The sequence below is a fragment of the Carassius auratus genome, chromosome 14, assembly GCF_003368295.1.
Source record: "Carassius auratus strain Wakin chromosome 14, ASM336829v1, whole genome shotgun sequence".
Classification (NCBI taxonomy): domain Eukaryota; kingdom Metazoa; phylum Chordata; class Actinopteri; order Cypriniformes; family Cyprinidae; genus Carassius; species Carassius auratus.
This window is the reverse complement of record NC_039256.1, coordinates 28097723-28116611: the sequence shown is the minus strand read 5'-3', so window position 1 is coordinate 28116611 and position 18889 is coordinate 28097723. Positions and strand designations below refer to the sequence as shown.

At 37.6% G+C, this 18889-nt stretch overlaps 1 protein-coding gene across 1 annotated transcript; it reads right to left on the bottom strand.

Moving 5' to 3' along the window:
* Positions 1-2386: 2386 nt before the first annotated feature.
* LOC113114225 (sestrin-3-like) lies at positions 2387-15522 on the bottom strand. Its single transcript, XM_026281063.1, has 8 exons — positions 15361-15522; positions 8106-8303; positions 7601-8029; positions 7145-7259; positions 6817-6941; positions 5561-5727; positions 5225-5369; positions 2387-4810 (listed from the first exon to the last, which is right to left on the bottom strand). Exons 1-8 carry the CDS (start codon positions 15424-15426, stop codon positions 4721-4723), a joined length of 1335 nt encoding a protein of 444 aa, XP_026136848.1. The 5' UTR covers positions 15427-15522; the 3' UTR covers positions 2387-4720.
* Between the last annotated feature and the right edge of the window lie 3367 nt (positions 15523-18889).

Below are 18889 nucleotides of genomic sequence, written 5' to 3'. Positions count from 1 at the left end.
TCAGATCATTTTTAACGGTCATTTTCTATATAATCTTTTATTTTTGTAAAAGATGAAATGCATATAGATTTTATACAATAACCAAAGGAACACTAAGAACTGCACGTTGGATAGACGGAAGCACTGCAGTGCGGATAAGCTTTACGAAACCTTTCTGAAAGATCTATGTAAACTAAATCCTAATTTGATTGATTGCATGAGTACATTTAAGAGAATACAATTCATCGAAAGTTTCCATTTGCTAGAGTTGTTTGTGCTAATCAGAAAATATATATAAATCTTGATTTGTTAGGTTGCTTTTTAATTGTCCAGGCAATGATTTCATCTCAAAATGCGAGACTGGTCCAACTGAAAATGATTAATGCAATGTTTCACTCTCAGGGTTATGAAAAATAACAATTTAAACAACTTCTAGAAGGAAGTAATGAGATAATCGTTATGACTTCAACGCTCATGACCTTTTCTAAATTATGAACGTCATTTATGCAAGCCATCATCACGTAGATATTTTAACACTGCAGAAATATATCTAATGTTGCAGTTTATTATTAGAGATTTATCTAATGTATGCATTTGTAGAGTTCCTACAAAACTTTGTAAACTGCCAATGAACACTATAGCATGTCACTCCAGAGAAAACCATTCAGTTTTAAAGCCCTTTTCTTTTCAACTTGTACCTTTTCTGTAATAGAAAGGTTGATTTGTAATTATTTGGTCAGGTGGTTTTTGCGCAGTTTAAAACCAGCGTTCTTTTGGTGTATAAATTGGCTTTAATTTGAAAGCTTGATATTAGTAACTCTTATCACATCAATGTAGTGATCTGAGCACATTAGATTACTTGTTAAAGTGCTCTCTCCTTACAGAGAAATCATTGTAATCCTATTCATCGGTGCTAGATGTTAAATATGAAAATTAAAGAGGGCCATATTTGATTGGTGCATATGTAGATATCAGGGCCTTTAATAATTTTATGCAACACATATTAAGTACAATTTCTTAATGTAAAACATTGTATGAGAAATGTACCTATGTGTTTTAATTCCCAAACTCTCAGTTTTTGTATATTATAAAAGAAGCTGTGAATGGGGAGGGAGGGGCTTGGCCGTCTCACGAATGGTGGAATATTTAATACAGCGATTAATCAACCGTTTACATCGATGTGCTTGTCATTTGGGGCATCTTTTCTCATGTTTTTTTTATTTTTTTATGTTTGTACATGTAAAACAGCTCCTGGATGTCTAAGAGTGATAGTTATTCCTGCCTGGTACATCTTTCAGAAAGCTTCAAGGCTGACGGTCACCTTTGACATTTTCCTGTGTCACTTGAGTGTTGATTTGAAAGTGATTTTTCGTGGTTAACACCCTGGCATTGTTTAATTTCTCAAAGTACAGATATTGAATATTGTATTCATCACAGGGCTTCTGCATGAAATGCAGGAATTCCACACCTTCCCTCTTTCCAAATCACTCTCACTTTTCTTGTTTATTAGCCTTCTTCCTATAGTAGTCATTCTTTAGTTCCTTTCATTTTCTAAGAGAGTTTGCTAAGTATCCCAGTTGATAACACAGAACATTAGTTAATGGTCTAGGTTGGGTTTTTTTCTCTTTTGTTTTGGGTTATATGACAGCATGTAAAACTGACGAGTTGTGCATAGCCAATATACTGTATATGTACTTGATTGCTTTTTTTTTTGTTGTTGTTGTTGCTCAATTCATTTTGTTCCCCCATATTTTGTTAGTCAGAGATCATTGAAAGCAGTTCAGCATAATAGAAATAAACCTGACCTGTTCAACGTTAAGTTGATTTGGTGTCAATGGTCCATTCATTTGACTGTGTGATGAAAAGTATCGACAGAAATTAGTTTTCTGATTTATTTGTCTCTCGTTTTCGATCTTAAATCTGGGTTACAGAGAGTCTGGTTCGAAGCAATAACGAAAACTACTTTTACTTATTCTAATTCCATACGAATAGGGAAGCCACAGCACAGGACAACAGACCACCAGGGGGCACATTTGAAGAAAACACAAAGTTTTAGTTCAACTAATTGCTTTTTTAAGCTTCACATTTCTGTTTTTAAACATACTCTGAAATGTAGTAAACCTGAACGATTTTAATGAAATGTCTGAATTGCTGGTGTAATTTTCTCAGAGAAATACCAATGGAGATGTACCACTAGATGTCAGGATGACACTAGTAGTTTCAGAAGCCATTATTGAAAATGGATTGCCAAAATGATTGACATGCCAAGCGCTCATTCTAAAACTCTGAACATATAACGATTTTAAATGAGTAGACTATATGCAACCTTAGGGTTAATTTTCTAAATCTAGACTAAAAAACCATTTACTTTCACACCTAATGACTAAATAAAAACAAGACAGGCCAATGATATTGCATATCTTTATAGAAAAAATAAGCTTTCACATTTCAAAACTTTTTTTGCTTGTTTTTTCTTTTTCAAGTTTTTTTTTTTTTCTTTTTTGGTCAGTTTAAATTTTTATAGTTCCTACATTTACGTGGTAAATAAACATTTTGGCAATAGCCATGCTCATTCAGTCTCCTCCGCCGAGGCACAGTCCTTAACGTCTTCCAGCTGAGGTGTTGGAGACAGTCTGGAAGTGTCCACGTTTCAGGGACGTGGCAAACCGTCATTGAAGAACAAGCATTTAAGACAGTCCTGCTTAAGGTAGAACGGCCGTGCTGCAGTCCTATTCTGCTCCTGACAAACATCTGCGGATGTCCACAACCGTCGGTAGGCCCAGATAATGAACATCATCTATTATCAGCTTGAATTAATGCAGTAGCATGAGGCTTAGCTCTGAGTCCAGTTCCAACTTACCAATGAGCCGTGACTCATCAGCAGTCAAAAGGCACCGTGCGTCCAGCACAGACTGCGGCTCCTGTACACATTTCTGCTGATTTACATGCCTTAGTTTCTTATTCTAAACAGTTCAGACAAGAGCAAAACTGACATCATCATCATAACCCTCCCTCAAAATGACAAGACAAGGAACAACAAGTTGAAACAGGAACAAAAGTAATGCAATGTTTAAAAATAAACACACAAAACCAACCATAGGTGTTGCCCAAGTCATTCTGCCAACTAGAATTAACCAGACCGATGAGAGTTTAACACAGTACAGGTATTTGGCCTAAAACTGGACATTGAATATATTCATGGCATCAGAGCGGCCGTCGTCGCCTCTTCAAGCAGTTTGTAACAATGACAGCTGCCAGTTGCAACCACACTTGTAGGGTTTTGTGCAAAAGGTTCAGTGCAAAACCAAAAAAAAAAATAATAATAATTTTGTGCAGGTCAGGTATGGGAAGGATAGCGACAGGCTGACCGCGAACCTTTACGCATCTTATATAGTTCTATCAGAAGTCCTTCATTTGATCTATACCAGCGTGTCAACATTAAAATCACATTTTAAGCTTATTCTCATCCGAGCTCCTTCTCACTTACATCACTTTTAATTTTTACACGGTAAAATATTTTAAAACAAATCCTAACTGTTGCTGATACACCGGAGACGCCAGCACAACATAAACCTAAACGCTAAATGCCGGACCTCTCAGAATCACTTCAGTGGGCCAATTCCTTCAAAATTAAAGACCTACTTTTAAATGATATTTTAACTGTTTTCCAAGTTAGTCATTCAAATACATACGGTGTTGATTTGGCCAGTTTGTGTAGAGCAGATAAAACTGACTGTCAGCTCTAAGTAACTGAAAAACACTGAGAACCCTACCACAAATTTTTTTTTTTTGAAAAAGTGATTCCATTCTACTTCTTTGAACCCGTCAAATATAGATCTTCACATTGTATAGCGGTTTAGATGCCTACTGAGATGAATCGGATGATAAATATGGATCCTATAAATGTACCCATTTGAATGACTTCCAGCACCCCTGCAGAGAGAAGAGCGTGTGGAAGATTTTGGAAAACATCAAAGCTAATAATTGATTAGATTAGATTGAACGGAGTGAAAACAGTACTTGATGACCTGCTGTGAAGCCACAGCCGAAAGCTTATTGAGATATTCTATAGATAGATACTGACTTAAAAGTGCTCATTTAAAAAGAAAGTTATAGCTGTTGAACCTTCTCTTACCCTTTGTTAAATTTTGCTCTGATCTCACTATTCCACATTCAAATGAAATATCTGGAAGCCATGTTAAGCAAAAGCCTTTGTCCAATCACTCGTTATTTTCTGTAAACAGTGACTCAAATTGGCGATGACCTTTCCAGAGCTGGATACTTTGGAAATGGACAGTTGTACACATTTTCTCTCACTCAGTTGAATAGCAACAGCAGAAAACAAACAAAACAAACAAACGGGAAAATATTACTGACAACAACCACAACTGAATAAAAATAATTGCACATTAACCATCTGATATAAAGATACTAAAAAAAAAAAAAAAAAAAAGGTAGAAAAAGAAGAGTATGCGCACAATAGGACAAATACAGAAACAAAATGAAGTAGGAGAAACATGCAAAAAGACATTAGGGGTGAGAGCGATTGCTTTGCACCTGTTGTTTTTTTTCTTTTTTTTTTCTAAAGTTTCACCTTTGGCAAAGAAACGTTTCACAGCAGTACCTTACATCACACTGGTTAAACTCAGAGACAACAAATACAGAGACGGATCTCTGATTGTATTTCTTTGCCTTGACTTTCGTTGTACCGTGTCCCTCTGTGGTGCTGAACGCTCGTGTCCTATGCGATCATGTATTGAGTGATGGCTCGGAGCGCGTACAGCAGCTCGGCCTGCAGACGGGCCTCCATCACCAACAAATTTATATGAACCTAAAAGACAAAACGACAGGAATATTGGTTTTAAAACACTTATGAAATACTGTTTAGCCATTTAAAGTAGATGGTATATTTTATTAGTCTGTTCCATGGAAAGAACAAAAAAAGTCATACAATTATCAAAAAAAAAAAAAAAATTTGTTTATTGTTGAGTGTCATATTTGATACATCAGGCATCTACAGCTCATTTAGTATGATAGGATAATACGGAGCTCAAACTAAAGTTGTACTAAAAGGCCTTTTACTTGCTAAAAAATACATAGTCAAACAACAGAATGCATGAAGTAGATTGAGTGCAAAATGTTTTTAATTTAAAGAATTTCAACATCAAATATGATACATTAGGCTTTGTGGGATTAAGTAGATGCTATTGAGGTGTACGCAGCACAAGTTTTGATAGGAATTCACCTTCTCTGAAGCTTTGACAGTGGCCCAGGACAGTGGGCATAGAGGGGTCTTGCTGGAGTCGGGATAGCAGGCCACAGCTTTAATATAAAGTTTCAAACCACGATCCAGTAACCGGTTGACTTCCCCATAATCGTAATCATCATATCTAAAAACAAAAGTGTCAATGTAAGCGCTTCCTTTTTTTTGGCCTTTTTCAGCATTTTCGAAACTAGTTGTTAAGTCACAATGTGTGAGTGTGGAGTTGAAAGCCTTCATTTCAGTTTGTTGTTTTTTTGCATTCAAAATGCAAACTTGTGGCAAAATACAAAAGTGCAAAAAACCAAGGAACCAGGGTACCTGATGCCATAGATACAATGAATGTAGTTCCAGATGGCTCGTTTGAGATCGGGGCTGTGAGGGAAAGGGAGGGAGGCCACACTGCGGAATCGCTCGTCCAACAAGTGACCTATATCAGAGTAGAGCCTGTTCACCAACGAGAAGCCGTGATCCTCCCATGAATAGTCCTGCACAGAAAGATTAATATATATAGCATTCATAACATAACACATACTGTGGTATTTTAAAGACTGCTATGGTGCTATAGCAGTTTCTACAATGGTTCATAAACTACCATTCAAAAGTTTGGGACCAGTAGGATGTCAATGTTTCTGAAAGAAGTCTTTATGCTCACCAAGGCTGCATCAGTAATACTGTGAAATTATATTATGATATAAAATAACTATTTTCTACTTTAAATGTATTTTAAAATTTAATTTATTCCTGCAATGTCAAAGCCGAATTTTAAGCATGATGTCTTCAGTGTCACATTATCCTTCAGAAATCATTCTAAAATGCAGATTTGCTGCTCAAAAAAAAAAAAAAAAAAAAAAAGAGAGAAACTAGTCATTTTTAAAAGAATCCCAAGCCGTTTAACGTTGACGTCAACAAGAAACCTTAGCATATTGCACGCCCACTTGTTGGTCTTTTCACATTTGCCTGAATGAAAATGCAAATTCATTTTGCCACTAGGTGCCATTTTTGGAGCATAACATTGTACACAAAGCACAAAGTCGGACCAAATCACCACAGATTAGCATCACATAAAAGAGCAGATTGGAAAAATGAATCGTTGAGCAAGTAAGGGAAAAATAAATGCCTATTATAAGACGATGAAAGTGTTTTTTGAACTTGCATGCATGTCAACCTGTTGTTGGGGACTCCCAAAACTAAAATATGAACATCATTACCCATAATAGGAGGACTTAAAAAAAAAAAAAAAAAGATTATCTTATTTTTGATCAATATAATGCATTCTTTCAGAATACAAGTATTCATTTCACACCCTAAACTTCAATATAAATTGAGATAAATCAAACTGCTTTTAACTACAGGAGTTGCATACGATTCCCATTCAAATCAAATGTAGAAAGCCTACTTGAATGAAACTTGCATTAGAGAGGATTGGCAGCAGCACAGCGCTTCCTTTTAAGGTTTTGAGAGTAACATTAAGTGCTGACAGTCTTGAGAAGGAAGGGCATGAGCTGTAATTCTGACCCTTAGTACCCTTTTATGCTACTACTTTTGGTAGGTGACACCCAATGCAAAGCCCCCACCTGCACCCGGAATACTTGGAAATGGTCCTCCTCCCGTCTGGCAAATTCCTGGTAGCCGAATTCTGGGTCTGTGACGAAGCGGGAGGGGTCTGCGGAGAACTTCGCCTCGTCCTCCTCCTCCACATCTGATATGTAGTTACATTTGAGAAAGAGAAAAGCAGGTTACGAAAGAGGGTCCACGAGGGAGCGTTATATACACAAGAAAAGGCCCTTGTGTAAAAATAACTCTCTAAACACTCATCCCAATCCAAAATTACACATCCTGTTTATAGCAGCATTGGGAAACATGCTTATACGACACACTGGCTTAAGACAAACAACATCTTACCTGTATGTAGGAGTGTCTGCGAATGGAGTCGGTCTCCTTTTCTTTCCTTGATCTCCTCCTGTGATTTTTGAATTTGTTCTCGAAAGTAAGCGACTTCACAGATGGAGTCTAAGGACTAAAAAAAGAGAGCAAACAATGCAGGTTATGTCTGTATTTACAGACTTCACATGGCTTGCACACTGTTTTACCTGGGTGTTTGAAAAAATATTGTTACTTAAGTGCCAAGCTGATATCGGAGTAAAAAATAAATGTTCCTATTGTGTTAATAGTGTCAACACAATTCCCAAGCATTCAAGTGGTATCACTATGATCAAATTCAGCCTTTTATAAAAATTACAGAAGAGCAGGAAGTGCTGTGATGTTTTGATTATATATGTATTTGTAATTTTTTTTTTCAAACCCAAGCAAACCTAAACCTAACCTTGTTTACCAAATGAAATGAATGACCATCCGTACCCTTCGCCGTGGCACCTTCTCTGTGGGTCCAGTAGGGGGTGGCGAAAAGGTGGTGTTGCCATTGGCAGCGTCACAGAGACAGTAGCCAGGAGGTGTGCCATGATGCACTCTGGGAGTGGGAGTGGAATCTGAGTCAGAACCAGAACCGAAAACGAAACTGCAGAGGGAGTGACAGTGGGCCAGCAGAACCACTGCCTGAACCAGCTCTGCCAGAGACCAGCACTGCTCTCCTGTCTTGAGCAGGGCCTGTATGTGAGAGCGAGCCGTGAGCCAAGGCTGATGGGCCAGGACCTTGTTGATTTGATCAAGGTGCTGTAGCCGCGGCGGTGCAGCCTTTAACCCCTGAAGCCATAACGGGTCTCCGCCAACACGCAGAAACTGAGCCGAGTGCAGAGATACCAGGTCCCTACAGTGATGCCGAGCCGCAGCCTGAAACACAAATACATTTATCATTCAACCCGAGATATTACCTGAGCCTGTGATTGACTGTAGAGCATGTTCATACCATGATGGCAATGTAGTGGCGGTAGGGCAGGGGCAATGGGCCATCCATATAGAGGATGTAGTGCTGTGTGCGCAGGAAACTCTCCAGGTACTGTGGGTGAGAGGCCATCTGCTGAGACACCGAGTCCAGACGCCCCCTGTTAACAAGAGCCTTCATACACAAGAGAGAAGCACGGTCTTTCTCGGAGTTCACCATCACCTGCCAAAAGAAAAAAAAAAAACACAGCAATGAGAAATGGATAAACAAAAAGGCAGATAAAAGCACTTTGTGAATGAAAAACACCTATTCAGTGTGTGTGTTTTTAGGTTGATCTTAAAGGAACCACTTTAAAATAGCTTTCACTTGTTTTTTGCGGCATTCCTCAAATAGTTCCCAACAAAAAATAAAAAGAAGTAAAGGAATAGTAGCAAACAAACACTGAGTCTGCCACGGGTCCTGCGGGTATCGAGGGACATTAATAGACATTCCACACTAACAGCGACCTACTGCTGTTTCAGACCAGACAGACGTCTGTCGACCTCAATCTCCTACTTTCACACCCCAAGAAGCTTAAAATACATCCAGATTATAAAAACGGCAATGGACACCATACCAGTGTTTAATCACAGACACAACTTGGGAGTTGTGGCTCAATCATCCGTATTTAGCATAGGCGACTATTTTAGACAATTTGTGGAAAGGAAATCGATCTGGAAATGGCAAATACATTGTCCCTCTGTCCTTGTTTGACTGGTGTTGAGGATTGAGATCTGCTGATTCATGTCTTCATGTTTTTAAATGCTGACTGTGAAGGCCAACTGAGGCCTTGTGCCTCCGCCTTTGGCCTGCTTTGTGTCTGAATGTGGGATTATGGAAATCCTGCCTACTTTCCTCCTGTCCGAGCGCCTCGCAGAGAGAGAGAGAGAGAGAGAGAGAGAGAGAGAGAGAGAGAGAGAGAGAGAGAGAGAGAGAGAGAGAGAGAGAGAGAGAGAGAGAGAGAGAGAGAAACAGGAGATTGGAAAATAGTGAGAGAACAGCTGAAGGAATTTAGAAGCAGAGCTGGTGAAAACAGGCTTGATTGGACTTGAAAATACATCTAAAAAAAACGTACCCATTTACTGACATTTATCAGTGCATAAGATTCTAAAGAAAGGGTTTTATAAATGTGCACCAAACTGTGGTTGCAATCTCTACTTTGAAATTACTTCATTGCTGCGTGGCTCGGGGGAAAAACAATTCAATTTCACAATTCCACACAGAAATGCGTCACATTATTGAAGTTCAATGCAATTTGAAGGCCATTTTTAAACGTCAGCGACACATTTTGACACAATAGTGGTAGATATTTAATTAACTAACACTAATGGAACTACAATAGCTCCAGGGCAACAAGGGTAAAATATTACCACAATATTTTTCACCACATCATTCGATATCAATATTTAAATCACAATATTTATCTCATAATATAAATGGGGGAAGAAAATGCTTTCCACATGTTTAAGGCCTTGAGAGCGAACAGAAACAACTTTAGTTTACGAGCAAATGTCTAGACTACTTTTTAATTTAGAGTCCCACAAAATCAGTTAGATTTTTTCCCCTAAATTGTGTCCAATTATTTTCTATCATTATTACTTTCATAAATACATTCTATTATATAATTAGTAATATAACAGTGAATTTCTAGAAGTTAAACCAAACTTTTATTTTGTCAGTTGGTCATGAAGACCTTTGAGTTTCAGTTTGCTTTTGATAGTTTTTCAAGTGAAATGGCGAAATGCTGGTGAAGTTACTCTCAAGCAGCTCTGCAGATGAAATTCATGTGAACTGTCCTCATATGACGAGACAACAGACGCTGAAAACATCACGACAAAACTTAAGTGACACGGACCTGATTGTCTAGATCGTCTAGTAGGCTAAATATTAATCTGCTCAAGTTTATTATGGATATTTTGGATTGTTTCCCAGTAAATATCTTTTTATCTTCTACCTCTAGTCTTGGCTCTCATTTCTTGTATGTGATATGAGATCAGTTGTAATGTTTGACCGTGAGAGGGTGGCCTCCGTACTTCCTTCAAGTAAATCGTTCCTCCGTGGGTCTGGCTGTAGTTAGTCATGGCAAAGAACGGGTCAGTTACACTTTCTAGGCTGGGGGGAGAGAAGAGGATGAGCTCTGACTGGACGCTAACATGAATGTGGTCACGTATTGACTGAAATCTTCTTACATAGTTACGGGGGACAACTGAGAGCCGTGGCCAAAACAGCTCCGGGCCATCATAACTCTTCCTGACAGCACTGAAGATTCACACTGACAGCAGGGCACGTACAATCCCTTTGAATCACAACACATTTTGGGTCTCCAAATACCACTTAAAAACCACATTAAAGAACTGCTAGCAATTAGCCAACTGAAAATCTCCATGTTCTACAGTGCTGAGTTTTGTTGGGGAAAATATGTGGGTAATAAATTACACCCGGGTCCCAGCTCCTTCGCTCTTCATACAGTGTCTGACAGAAAAGAGAGGGTTATAAATAGTCCTAGAGGACAGCTGAGATAGCACATGCATAGATAAGTAAGAAACGCCATTCCTGCACAAGAGACACCATGAAAAAAAAGAAAAAAAAAGAAAAAGGGTTTTACTTGCAGGACGTCAGAAATATCTCTCCAGACAGGTTTCTCAAGTAAATGTTCATGAAAGGGAATGAACTTAAACACTAAACCGTCGGTCAATATTTGCTTCTTAACCCAATTTAACATGCAATTCAGATGAGAAATAGTTTAGCACTGAGGTGCACACAGTGGCTTGTCCTCTATTGGGAAAAGTGTCAGCCTAACCGGTTCACTGAAGTTTTTTAATGTGTGAAACTTAACATTTAAAGTCATTTAAAAAAAATTGTAATAAAAAGAATTACACTACATCTGGTTGATGACTAATTTTAAGAGGCAACTTGATGAAACAGGAACAAAGACACTCACTCTCTTCTATCAAGAAAAAATCTGTGTCAAGGTGGCGCTGAAAGCTGTGATGTATTTCTGCCTGAGATACAGGTGTCTTGTCATTCAATTCAGTCGAGGCTTGCAAAACATGTGCAAGCAATACGTCCCTTACAAAGCATCCCAGACTAACATTACACTTACCTAGAAAGTCTGGCATTTATACTCCAGATCAAGTGCGTATCCAGATCTGTTTCTGCATTACTTCCATACATTTGTTGTGTCCCAAATGACACACCACTGCTGACTAATATATGAACTTTATAAAGTTGCTTTGTCATTCAATACTGGAATCTAACAGCCAGTTTCCCGTGTTACAAAAAGAAAGGCTGCAACATTTGAAAGCAAGAAATGTTCAACATTACACACTTCATTTTTTTGGTTAAATAAGGGCATCATCTTGGTATATGTTTCTTACTGGAATTTCCAGTGTTAACATACTACTGTAAAAAAAAAAAAAAAAAAAAAACCTTTTTCAATTAAAACAAAAATTCCAGGACACATTTTACAAGAAAATACAATTTCAGTCTTCGATTTTCAATTTTTTGCAACTGTTTGTAAAATTTACCAGCAAGTATTTATATGCTATAAAATGGCATAGAAAAGCGCAGGAGTACGTGAATTGGGATGTACCTACTGTTGAGATTTTAGAAGCATTTTGCGCTGGGAAAAGCTCTAAGAATATAGAAGTGAAAATATGGTCAACCAAGAGTCATATTGGCAATAAAGCACAAGCCACAAGGCATTTAAACAAGACTGAGTTGTTGAGGTCAGGCTCAAACAGCAGTACAAACACTATTCTCCATTGCGACGCAAGTACAAGTGCACTTTCCCTGGTAAACAGATCACATGTCTCCGAGCCTGGTCGCAATGCCCAAAACTCCTCAGTGGTGACCCAGAAAAACAAACAACTGCAAATACAGATATATTCAACATGCTATCGTGGTTCAATACAGAGGGTTCGTTTCATAACCCGTATCAGCAGCCGCAGAAAATCACAAGGGGGAGTCTTTATCCCAGAAATGAGACAAAACAACTTGCAATTAACTACTAATGAAACTTCAGAGGGAAATTAGAGACTAATGCAAGTCATACGAGAAGCTGACAGACGCTCGCACACCCACACACACTCAATGAAACGCTGAAGCAGATGCTGTCAACCCGAGGTTTTTGTGTGTATATCAAGCTGCGATCAACAAGAGATGTTGGTTAAACTTTTCAATTAGGGTATAAAGTTCATACATAACAACAGCACAGTTCATGGTCAACCGCATGAGGTTATTTTGAAACTTGGGGCGATTTTTTTTGTCAGTACAGGATGCCTCATCAGCACCAGCAACATGCATCGACATGTCTTTACCAACAGTCAACACGAAACAGGAAGTCAGTCTCATATCCTCTTGGCGAGTCCCTCAGATTCAGCCGAAATCTTGTTTATTGGGTAAACGTGCCACATTCAGCAATCATAATTCCTGTTTCCGTGAACAATGACAGCATACACGTCCTTTACATAATAATTCAGTTATTTGTTGGGTTAAAACAAGTTAGAGTGCTAGATAAAGCAGCATTTGTGTGATATATTAGAAAGACACACAAAAAAAAGTGCAAGATCACTCCATGAACAAACAAAACAGCAGTTAGATTTGAATATATTTGCATATACTCTTGCGTTTAGATTTGAATGAGTTCATGTGTTTATTCTTGCTGGTGGTCAAAGATCAAAAAAAAAAAAAGGGGGGGGGGTTGTACACCTACAATTCTGTGATCAGTTGCTCACTCTCATGTCGTACAAAAACTGTTCTTCATGCAAGGAAAGTCAATGATAACCAAAACTCTCTGGTTACCACCATTCTTTAAAATATCACTTTTTAAGTGAAATTAAGTCAAAACTACTCGGGAAAGTGACGCCAGAATTTTTATTTATAGGTGAACGATCCCTTTAATTGGGTGACATTTCACCACTTTAATAAAACAGACAAACATAAGCCTACTGCTCATCTTTTGTCATTTGAGGACGGTCTAAACATGAGGGGGGGCGGCCTTCAGTTCAGAATAAGAGCAAGATGCGATATTCAATCTGCATTCCCAGAAGGCCTGGAGGGCTCAGTCCATGACATGCGCAAATGCCCCAATTGCTGTTGCACAAACCCCATCTCTCTCCCTCTCTACAAAGGAAACACTATTTTGGCTTGCCAACCTGGAAGCCAGGAAGAACAAAACAGCCAGCTGCACCTAACTGGGGGTTGGACTGAAACAAGGCCGGCAGCAAACACACACACACACAGGGCAAGCCACATATGGATGCAGTCATACAACCAGGAAGACTGACATTAACACAAGCAGACAGTGTGACATACATTCAGCAGCTTGCATGACGACAGATAGTGAAGTAAAGGCAGATTACTGATGAATCACATTTCCGCATGGGAAGTTCAACATTTGGTTTGCTGGTAAAATCAGTTGTCTGTTATGTTGTCATCTTTGTGCTTTTGTGGTCTTAATATTCATGGTCAGCTATGCTTCAAACACATATCTATAAATAAGCTACATAATGGATTGCAATACAAGTTTAAATTCTACCGTACTGTTCTGACAAGGTTACAAAAGAAGTTTGGAGTCAGGATATTAAAAATGCTCTCTATGTGAAACACATTAAGGAGCTTTGAAACACGTCTTATAATACTTATCACCTACAGATATTTTTTTGAAGAGTATCTTTTATAAATGGACCAGTGGTTAGCTGAGGGGAAAGAGAAAAAGAGTTTTTAATGCTAACAAACCAAGTACAAGCCTAGGGTATTTTCTTATGGGCTGGCAAATGAGAGCATATTTCTGAGAAATGTTTAAAAGGCACATTCCTCCATTGTTCTCGTGTATGCGCAGGAGATAGTGCCCCCTCAGGCCACATGGGGAACTGCGGGCAAATGGGAGAAAAACAACTTTGATTGGCAGTATATCAGCATTAAATCACACAAACGGGAGAAAGAGAAAACACTCGCACAACAAGACCAAAAAGTCAAGCGTGCGGAAAATTCATTAATACATTTCCCCGTGCAGATTGTCGTGTCACGGTTTACGGGTTTAACTACAAAGGGCTTTGTGTTTGCCCGACGCGAACTGCGAAAAATGACACTACGACAGCGCCACAGACAAATGACAGATTGTCATTTTCACAAAAGCTTATACGCAATCAGTTGATTAAATATACTTAAAACATGAAATAAATACAAAAAGGAAGGAAACATTATGAGTTGAATGATCGAGAAACGAATGCTTCTATGTCGATACGAACCCAAAAACACTCGATCAGTTGTCTTCGTGTATAAAACAGAAGATTCTTCTTACAAACAACTCAACAAAAAAACTCAGACGGTATAAAACATACAAAACTTCAACATGCCAACATCAATAGAAAGGCTTATTGTCATGAAACGTTAGGTTTAGATGATTAGTGAACCCATAACCGTGACTTGATCTGCACCAACCAAAGGCTTTCAAGATTGTACTTTTAATTCCTCGTGGAGCTTTAATGTTTAAATACTGTTAATACTTGTGATATATTTAACAAACACATACCTTTATGAGTAGTCAACATAGTTGCAAGGACACAATGGCCATCTAAACCAAACTGAAGCATATGCACGACAAAGAAGCTTATTAAGATGATCACTCTCTGTCATGAACGCAATGGATTTGCACAGCTTTTCATTCAACAAAATACAAAAAAAAAAGACCAAATGTGCCATGGGATCACTATTGTTCAAACGAGTTCATAGCTGCCTAAGATTTCAGTTGAACTGCAGCACAAACGTTAACTCCAGACTGCAGCTTTAACGTTACATTGTGAAAACGCTTTTATCTTGTCAAAAATGTAAATATCAGGAATAATAGATACTGAATACAATGAATTGGCGTTTAAAACTCGTAGCAAATGGTCATTGGTTAACAGCAGACTGATCTTTTAAATATATGTGAACGACATTCGTGTACGTTATGCTAGAAAATAACGGATATTAACGTAAGTTACTTATGGCGACGAGTCTTTTCTTTCAAAGAGCGACTTCTGAATATGTATTCAAAAATAATGACACGTATACCTCGGAGAAGCGTTTTAAACACGAATGAATGAACGACATTAAAGAGTTGATGCTTTTGTTAAAGTAACGTTACGTTAGATGAACTGTCAACTTTGAAACTTCCCAGCAAGAGTCTAGATAACCTCCAGCTAACGTTACGGTTTACAGTTATTGTCTTGACCTCAGGTAACGTTATTTATGTTACCTGATTTTGAACGAACTGGCACTGGGTTCCAAGGCGATAGTCCATGTTTTTCGTGCAGATGATCATTTTCCTCTCTGTATGAGCATGAATGCGGCTCCTCTGGCTTTCTTGGTTCTTCTCAGCGACTCGCTAACAAAGGCCGAGCCGCTAGGAGATCTACATGCCCGGACATAGAGCTGCAGTGTCACTGGGCGAAAAAACTATTGACTGACACCTCCACAACGATGGCATCCAATCAGATAGATAGGGGGGCGGGCCTAAGAGTGGAGTGCAGGCCAATCAAATTTTAGTGCGAGCCAATGAGCGTTGACATGCGGTCAGGAGCGGTGGAAAAATACCAGTTTGTTAAACACGTTAATCCCGCCTACTTTCATGACGCAATGCAGCCTGACAAAAATTACATTTTTTATTAATATAAAGTAAAATAACAATTACAATTGTAAACATTAAGACAAAGTAAAATAAAAAGAAAAGATTTTGCCAGGGTAACAAAAAACAACAGCAGCATAATAAAAATACATCTTGATTAAAGGAACTTTGTATAGTTTCCAAATATTTATCAAGGGCAATTCTGAATAAAGAAAAGAAAAGTTTAGAGCCCGTAAACTTGACAACTGATTACATTACCGCACTGTCTGTGAGGATAACTTATAGCTTGTTTTGAATTAATTATTTGGCCGTTGTTTCACTCAACCAAAGATGTCTAAAATGTCACAAACATTCAAAAAATAAAAAACAACAAACATGAAAATCTCACTGCTGTTTAAATGAACTCATTTGAAGCTCTATATCCTGCACTGTCATATGTCAAGAGTTTTATCTGTGTCTCAATATGCATACTAGTATTTGGGATTAGTAATAGGCTATTACTAATACTAATACTATTTAGGGTTGAAATGATGGAAATTGGGATGCAGGCAGGGTATAATTTTTATTTATTTAACTGAAATCATTCTTGGTCTCCCATTTTCCTCCAGTTGAGACTCTCACAGTCTTATAGCCCTGCTTTTTTTTTTTTTTTTTACCATAACTGAAATATGCTTGAGTAATCAGGAATTTTGAAAATTGCACAATAATGCACAAAGAAACAATTCTGGGAGCTTGTGAATAGAGCAGACCCATTGCTAAAAATCAAGGGGCTTAGGACAAACTTTTATGGGTTAACTCTGTCCCCTAGGCCAACTGAGTAGGCTATACCATACAGGACCTTGGACCTTAGTGTGCACCTTGTCACGGAATCCAGAACAATGTTTCCGGCTGTTTCCTCTCTGAAAACAGTAGCCTACCCTCCATAAATATACTGGCACTTTAAAAACACTGCTTTAAACTCAGACTTACTCATTTAGTTAGTATAAATCCCCACATCTTTCAAAGGTGAACAGCTATATTTTTTTGTATTCTTCCTCAGACTATTCATTTACAGCATCAGAGATTTTATTGGTTAAAACTGAATATTTGTAATATTTTGAATAAAACCAGATTTGGAGTTTCATATTCATCAGCTTTTATGTCACATACACTACTCCTCTATTATTCACAAGGTGCTCTGTAAAGATGGTCAGGGAACAGATACTTATATGCCTCTAGCCTTACAGGAAAAAAAAACAATGGTATTTCCATTGTACAAAAAAAAAGGGAATGCGTTCTGAAAACATTATGAATTGTGATTATCAGTAATATATAGGATAAAGAGGATGATATGACATTTTAATATACTCATATTTAATTTAGAGATTATTTAGAGCAAACACTACCATAAAACATCATAATAGAGGCTGTTTAATAGAAAGTGAGTCAGCTTTTTAATATGCTTTATTACAGAGCGTGTCCTTAACTAGTTTGACAAAAGTGCTTATTCAGCGTGTGATGCCTTGTAGTTCTGTTCCCCTCAAGTCAGAGTAAACTTAACAAAAGCCTCCGGGCCATCATTGTCTGGACTCATTCCGTCATCTCTCAAACTATTAAATGGGCCTCTTGTTTAGGAAATAGTATTTGGAATACAGTCAATTCTGTGCTGTTAAACTGCATTTTGTGTTGGATGGATACATGTGACAGCTGCAGAGTGAAAGTGCATCCTGGAAACTAAAATTGTCATCTCATTATTGTTTTTATTAAAAAGAGCACCAGAAAATCTTGCAAAAGAATGTTTTTAGGAGGGTGGAAGTTTGAAAATATTGCACTAGATTTGCATCACTGCTTGATTATCTGTGCAAAATGTAACAAACAGGACATAATATGATGTCAGGTTTCTGCTTTTGTAATTTGAGTGTTTGCTGACATGCCACCAATGCATCTATATGGTAATTAGGGGCCAATTATTCCTCTAGTTTCAAGGGCAAGGACACTGATTAGAATGACCATATTCATCATATTATATCTGCCAACAACATCAACATCTACTGTAACTGAATGGAAGTAGTCATGCAGTATAGAAAATGTTTTGTAAATGTCTATTTTAACAACAACCTGGATGCATATCTGGTACAACATACAAGAAAGTATGAACATCAATACATGTCTTTTTAAAGCTAAAACATAATGTATGACATTTCTTTAAAAAAATTAGGACCACATCTGAAATGCATTAAAAACATTTATGTAATATCAGATACTTCATTTCTTTGCTCTGTGTGTTAGAGCAAAAATCACATTTTGTTTTGTTAATCAAAGTATATTTTCCTAAACGGAGGGTGCGCTGTAAACAAATACAAGTGTTTTTCACTCTAATCTGAGGCAGAACAAGCAGTCGATTCAGCTGCCTTGCTCTTCTGGATGCCTCACAAGTGCCAGTTACTGCATCATAAGTTTTGAGGGTGATCCAGAGTGCAGTGAAGGCTTAGAAAATAAGACTCTCTGTCCCACAAGCAGAAGGGACTTGTGTTTCTGTGTTAACAGACTTTTGAAAAGCCTTTGGATACATAAAGAAACTCACAATAGCACAAACTGATGCATGAATAAGCAATGTATAAACCAGTATTGTTTAAAAAAAAATTACTTAATGTATTTAAATGTACATTTTGTTCATATTATTAAATATATAGCTTTTTAATGATTACAGTGAGGAGTAAGATTTATATATTGCATACTGAGAATTGGAGAAGGTGCTGGGGGAGGGGTTAATGTGGTTAATTATCATAATTCAATTCAATTCAATTCAAGTTTATTTGTATAGCGCTTTTTACAAAACAAATCGTTACAAAGCAACTTTACAGAAAATTATGTTTCTACAATATTTAGTAGTAGCTAGCAGTTTGTGCACATTTGACAGGTTTTTAGAAAAAATAAAAATAATAATAATAATACAAGACGTAGTCAGCTAGACAATGAACTATCAATATTATTAATTAAGTTATTATATGATGCAGTCACACATTTAGCACTATTTGTTAGTTCTGTTTGTTGATTCAGGGTTAGCATCATCTGAAAATCATCATAAAAATCTAATGCAAATTTTAAAGTTGTAATGCAATGCAAAAGTTGTAAATTTTTATTTTGGGTTGAAATATGATCGATGAAAAAGACTGAAACT

Bases quoted from the DNA above. Each gene is read 5' to 3' on its own strand.
- LOC113114225 (XM_026281063.1), bottom strand. From the start codon at position 15,426: ATGATCATCTGCACGAAAAACATGGACTATCGCCTTGGAACCCAGTGC. The intron at 5,370-5,560 runs GTACCCTGGTTC...TTTTGTTTTTAG, and splicing joins CATTGTATCTATGGCATCAG to ATATGATGATTACGATTATG. The intron at 4,811-5,224 runs GTGAATTCCTAT...TTTGTCTTTTAG, and splicing joins CTGTCAAAGCTTCAGAGAAG to GTTCATATAAATTTGTTGGT.